At 38.5% G+C, this 6,000-nt stretch overlaps 2 protein-coding genes across 2 annotated transcripts; one reads left to right on the top strand and one right to left on the bottom strand.

Moving 5' to 3' along the window:
* Positions 1-493: 493 nt before the first annotated feature.
* LOC109181925 (protein NUCLEAR FUSION DEFECTIVE 4-like) lies at positions 494-3,131 on the top strand. Its single transcript, XM_019331902.1, has 4 exons — positions 494-603; positions 682-987; positions 1,660-2,555; positions 2,637-3,131. The coding sequence occupies exons 1-4, from the start codon at positions 508-510 to the stop codon at positions 3,109-3,111; spliced, it is 1,773 nt and encodes a 590-aa protein (XP_019187447.1). The 5' UTR covers positions 494-507; the 3' UTR covers positions 3,112-3,131.
* Positions 3,132-3,752: 621 nt separating this feature from the next.
* Positions 3,753-5,396, bottom strand: LOC109181934 (xylulose 5-phosphate/phosphate translocator, chloroplastic). Its single transcript, XM_019331914.1, has one exon. The coding sequence runs from the start codon at positions 5,277-5,279 to the stop codon at positions 4,023-4,025; it is 1,257 nt and encodes a 418-aa protein (XP_019187459.1). The 5' UTR covers positions 5,280-5,396; the 3' UTR covers positions 3,753-4,022.
* Between the last annotated feature and the right edge of the window lie 604 nt (positions 5,397-6,000).

The following is a 6,000-nucleotide window of genomic DNA, read 5'->3' on the forward strand; positions in this document are numbered from 1 at the left end:
AGTTAAATTCATTTATTCATCCTAAAATCTTAATTTAAAAAAGAACAAAAATACCCTTCATAATTTCATATTTTGACATGTCTTAAATGAAAGGGCAACTGGCGTGATAAATCTTAACATTAAAACAATAGTTGTGAATGAAAATTGATAATAAAATAATAGTCGTGGATGAAAATAGTAAAAATTAAATATGTAAATTAAAATTGTATTTTTTTAATATTCGTGAGACCAAAATTGGTATTTGCTCAAAGACAAAGGTACCCCACATCTCCATACCAAACAATTCATTCCCATGTTTAATTGTAATTCAACAAGCTAAACTTCAAATTTCAACATCATCAAATTAAATGGTAAAGTACTAAAGTAGTAATCAAAGTGAAAATAACAACAATAAACATATTGAATAATGATTAAAAAAACAAAAACAAAACAAAACAAAAACAAAAACAAAAAAAAAAAAAAACAAAAACAAATCAAACTAATTTGTGCCATGTCGTAAAAGCAACAATGATTGTCCATATTTGTAGCAACCATTTGTTCACCAACCATACTCCTCCCCACTCAAATAAAAGCCTCCTTTCTGTCTTCCTCTTCACCATCTGCCGATGAAGAAAACGAGAACATGAGAGGCTGAGAGCTTCTCAAGCCTCAAACATGTTTACCATGCAAGAAACAAATTTACTGGGGAAATCCAGAAAATGGATGGTGTTGGCCGCCTGTATTTGGATACAGGCATTTACAGGGACGAACATCGACTTCTCGTCTTATTCCTCGGATTTGAAGCTCGTAATGGGGTTGTCACAGGTGCAGCTCAACTACCTATCCATGGCCTCCGACTTGGGGAAGCTCTTCGGTTGGTGTTCTGGCGTTTCCCTTCTATATTTCCCTGCATGGCTCGTTCTCTTCATCGCTGCTTTCATGGGATTCTTGGGCTACGGTCTTCAATGGCTTGTTATTCAAGAAACCATCATTTTGCCCTTTTTCTCGGTCAGCTTTCTATTCTATCGCTTGATCAATGTGAATACTTATCCTGATACAATCATAAAAATTATTCTATATCCATCACAGAATATGCATATTTAGCAGACACGAGCATTTAAAATCCTAGTTGGTATCATAGATTTCTTTCTCTTTTTTATGTTATTATTACAAAGTTTTCAACTTTTCATGTTTATTTAGTTGAATTAGTTGTTAGATTACAGTTTCAGTTAGGTGAAACATCGCATCTGTTACTCTGCTATAAAGAAAAAAACATTCTAGGAGTTGGTGAGATCAGATATCTAAAGCTCCATATCTCGATCCAAATTAAGAATCCTAACAATGATGTTTTTGTCTCGCTATTTGGTGGTTTATGTTGGAAATTTATTGCAGCATAGATAAAACGAGCAGGGCGTTATATAGATATATATGGAGATTATATAGTTTCAACTTTAGGATTAAATACCGGTTAGCTACGATCAAGATAGATATATGGAAAGTCTTTTAAATCAACACATTCTATCAAAGATGTATATTTCAGAAAGCGGTATGCACCTTTATCGAAGTCGTGAGTGTTGAGCATATAACCATTAATGTGCAATCCAATTATCAATTTAGGCTTTTAGTTGAGATGGAGAACATGTTTCAATTGTGAGCAACTCAACTTTTCCCGTGATTTAGGTATTCCTGCTGTGTCTGCTCTCGGGCTGCAGTATCTGCTGGTTCAACACGGTCTGTTATGTTCTGTGCATCGAGAATTTCCCGGGTAGTAGGGCTTTTGCGTTGTCCCTCAGTGTCAGTTTCAGTGGTATCAGCCCGGCTTTATACAACGTAACGGTTAAGGCTATAAACTCTGAGAATCACGCTCTCTACCTTCTCCTCAACGCCACTTTGCCCCTCATCACGTCGATAGCAGCACTCGTCCCGATCCTCCGGCAGCGCCCTCCTCAAGACGCTGCTCGGAAGATTGATTCTCGGGAATATGGCGTCTTTCTTTGTCACACTATACTTGCAGCTTTCACTGGCCTCTATCTGCTCGTGCTAAATTCGGTCTCGTACAGTACAACAACCGCACAAATCCTCCTTGCCGGGACCATATTCTTGTTGGTCCTTCCAGCATTTACACCAGAAACCGTCCTTCCTACGAGTTATCATTATCAGCAATTGAGTTCCCAGTCTATTGACACCGATAATCTTGAAATCAACAAACAACTCACCGGAGACAATGGTGCAAACGCTAAGGATTCAAGACACAACTCCTGCAGTTCCAAAGAACACATAAGAGATGAAACAACGAGTACTAAGCATTCAACACGGGATTTGTATAGTTCCAAAGATCATTCAGTGATCCTGGGAGAGGAGCATTCCGCCACTGCACTCATCAGCAGCCGGGATTTTTGGCTCTATTACATAGCATATTTCTGCGGGGGAACAATCGGGCTGGCTTACAGCAACAATCTAGGCCAAGTTTCTCAGTCACTCGGGTATAATTCAGACGTTACCGAGCTGGTTGCAGTCTATTCAGCCTGTTCGTTCTTCGGGCGCTTGCTTTCATCCGCCCCAGACTTCCTGCGCCAGTAAGTGAATCAAGAAACAAACTAATATTAGAAACAAACAAACTAATATCGATAAACCTTATTTTTTTTTTTCTAATGCAGAAAGATATACTATGCAAGGACCGGATGGCTTGCGTTTTCACTAGTCCCAATACCAATTGCAATGTATCTTCTCGTTTCATCAGGAAGCAACGCAGCATTAACATTGGCCACAGCTCTAATCGGACTGAGTTCCGGGTTTGTATTCTCGACAGCAGTGTCAATCACATCAGAGCTGTTTGGCCCCCATAGCACCCGGGTCAATCACAACATTCTCATCACTGGCATCCCCCTCGGGTCACTACTCTACGGCCTTCTTGCAGCTCTAGTCTACGAAACAAATCTACGGGAAACAAATCATTTCACTCTGTCCGATAGACCCAAGGTTTGCATGGGAAGAAAATGTTACACCGAGACATTTATGTGGTGGGGATGCATCTCCATGTTCGGGTTGGTTTCCAGTGTACTTCTTTATTTAAGAACCAAACCCGCTTATGAGCGTGTGGAGAGGGATAGAATGTGCACACAGTTTTTGTAACGAGCCTTATATTTTTTGAATACTACTGACTCTGTTACAATGCAGTATCTGTTCATAACTACTTTCTCAACCTAATGTCTGGAAACTAAAAAACATACGTCAATAGTGGGTGGAAAGAACACTAAACATGACAAAAACGACAACCTCATAGTCTACGAAATATCCCATCCATAGAAATCAATGTGTTTTAACTCATGTTAGCATATATACCGAAATGGAAACCTATAAACAAGCTTGCCAGCGGCAAAACAAAGAAATAGATCAACTTATCTTACTGCTACAATTAATGAGCAAAAATTTACGAGGGAAGAGAGAATTTTCTAGTTGTATACTAACAAAAGAAACACAAGTGGTGAAGAACACCATTTTCTTACTCTCAATAGAGCAGAGTGCCAATTATACAATCGGTGCACCATATAAGTGATTTTCTCTTCTCGAGCCATCACTAAACTTCTTGTTGTTTTCTTTCTTTCATTTCTTTTTCTTTTTATTGTTTAGAAAAGAAGGGAGAAAGAGCACTCTCCTCCCCGCTTTTTCCATTGGAGGCATCCACAAGTAACAATGATTTGCTATTATTTGAAACCAAAAACATTTTATCATGGCCAGCAAGTTTTAAAGTTTTAAAATTTAGCATGCGCATATAAGAACAACAAGATCAAATTCTGAACTTCAAATCAAGGCAAAATATTGTGATTATTGTCACAGATGAATTCCTCCTAGTCGAAGCTATGCTAGCCAAAAGGTAGACAGAACTATGGACTAATTCAGATGGAACCAAAGCATTCTAGAACGAAATTTCTAGCATTGATGTATTTTCATTTCAGATTCATAAAAGATCATAAATTTCAATGGTAGTCAACAAACACTATCAGAATTCAGAAAAGAGAAAGACCATCCATCCTTCATTCTTTCTATTCCTTCTTCTCCACTGCCTCTCCCTTTGGCTTTTTGGATGTTGCCTGTGAGTACAAGAAAGTCCCCAAAATCGCGATGGCCGAGCCAAGAGCATTCAATGGCCTGACTGGATTCCTGAAAACGAACACGGTGGAGACAATCACCACCACTCTCTTCATCGTATTGCCTACCGAAAACGTTAGAGGGCTAATGTCATCCAAAGCCTGATAAGATGATTGGTTGTATAGATGGTAAAAGATCCCAGACACAAGAACCCATATATAGAAGGTTGATGGAGTTCCTATAGTAGTAATGGCTTTGTGATATCCTGCAACCCATTGAGAGCCTTCAACAAACACTGCCACTGGGAACAGATAAGCAAATGATAGGATAGTAATCCAGCCATACAAGTTCAACCCATCCACCTCCTTAAAGTTCTGCAAGCTTTTCTTGGAGTAAATGTTCCTAAGAACAAACCCAACATTGCTAATCATAGCCCCCCACAGGCCCTCAAAGTTGAAGGACACTTCAGTTATTGCAGCCAGAGAGCAACCAAACACAATGGGCAGAATTGAAAGCCAGACCTTTAGAGGATAGGTATCCCCCAGGAAAGATGAAAACACAACAGAAAACACAGGCTCTGCAGATTTGATAACATGGGTGAATGAAACAGCCACCTTAGAAAAGGAGACACAAGCAGAGATATGGCCTATTGTGTGGAACAAAGCAGGCCCAAGAAGTGCAACAATGAAGGATTTTGATATCTTGGGGCAAGACTGGAGCTTGGAATACCAGAGCACAAGCATCCAAACAGACCCACAGAGCAGCTGAAATGAAGCAAGGAGCCATGGAAATGGGAAGATATTGAGCACCTTCTTGTTGTATATGTTGAAAACAATGTTCTGGAAGTACCAAAGACCAAAAATCAAAGCTAGCTTGAAATTCTTCTTTGGCTTCGCCTCAATCTGAGCATCCGGGCCGGCCTCTTCTGGGCTTCCGGAGACTGCTCTGACGATCTGAGAACCATTTCTCGAAGAAAACCCAATTGGGTACTTCAAGATTCTGGAAAAATCGGAACTTGAGCATGGGATCTGAAGAAGATTCGACTGGGACAGTTTGAACCCAGCTTCAGCAGCTCGAAAATACGGAAGGCTCCTCAGCTTTTGGTTTCTGCTCACGAGATTGGGATCCAAAAGTGAAGAATTGATGGGATATTTAAGGTTGGGTCTGGAGAAAGTGACATTTGAGGAGGGAAGAAGATTTAAAGATAGCATTTTTGGAAGAGAACTCAGTGATTCTGCAACCAAAACGCAGGAGAAACAGGGCTGTGATGATACTCCCTATGTGGGTAGATTTTCTACTCTCTTATACAATAAGGTAGAGCAGCCATTCAAAGTTCAAACGACAAAACCAGCCAGCCATTCACCTACCAACGCCAGAGGGCAGAGACTATTGTGCTTTAGCGAGATGCACAGCACATGCTAATCCTGGGAAACCGTAAATTAGTTTTTGCATTTTGTACTTATTAAGAAAAAATGTTTTTTTTTTAACCTTTAAGGAAAATCTTAAGCTCACAATCTTATATATTTTCTCCCTGTTTTTGCATTTTGTACTTATTAAGGAAATTGTTTCTTTTAACCCATTTGAAAATGTTTATGCTCGCAATCTTGAATCTTACGGAGTATATATTTTATCCATGTCTGGTGGTTCAGTTAATAGGAGTATACTAAAGTTATTTATAATTCATATCTTTTTTTAATATTGAATTTAATGTAAATATATAAAGTTTATATATTTATTTATAAATTACATTTTACATATCAAAAATTAAATTAAAAATTTATAATAAAATAAATAACAAAAAATGAGTTGATTGACTAATATGTATTAAGCATGACAGGTAAAATAAGATAGATGGAATATAAGTTTGAAACGTAAGATTTTTTCACCATTCATAATTTGGAGGTTGATGGAGCAATAAGTCATGATTCAACC

Source organism: Ipomoea nil, unplaced genomic scaffold, assembly GCF_001879475.1.
Source record: "Ipomoea nil cultivar Tokyo-kokei standard unplaced genomic scaffold, Asagao_1.1 scaffold0188, whole genome shotgun sequence".
In the NCBI taxonomy this organism is placed as follows: domain Eukaryota; kingdom Viridiplantae; phylum Streptophyta; class Magnoliopsida; order Solanales; family Convolvulaceae; genus Ipomoea; species Ipomoea nil.

Bases quoted from the DNA above. Each gene is read 5' to 3' on its own strand.
- LOC109181925 (XM_019331902.1), top strand. From the start codon at position 508: ATGATTGTCCATATTTGTAGCAACCATTTGTTCACCAACCATACTCCT. The intron at 988-1,659 runs GTCAGCTTTCTA...CCCGTGATTTAG, and splicing joins TCATTTTGCCCTTTTTCTCG to GTATTCCTGCTGTGTCTGCT. The intron at 2,556-2,636 runs GTAAGTGAATCA...TTTCTAATGCAG, and splicing joins GCCCCAGACTTCCTGCGCCA to AAAGATATACTATGCAAGGA.
- LOC109181934 (XM_019331914.1), bottom strand. From the start codon at position 5,279: ATGCTATCTTTAAATCTTCTTCCCTCCTCAAATGTCACTTTCTCCAGA.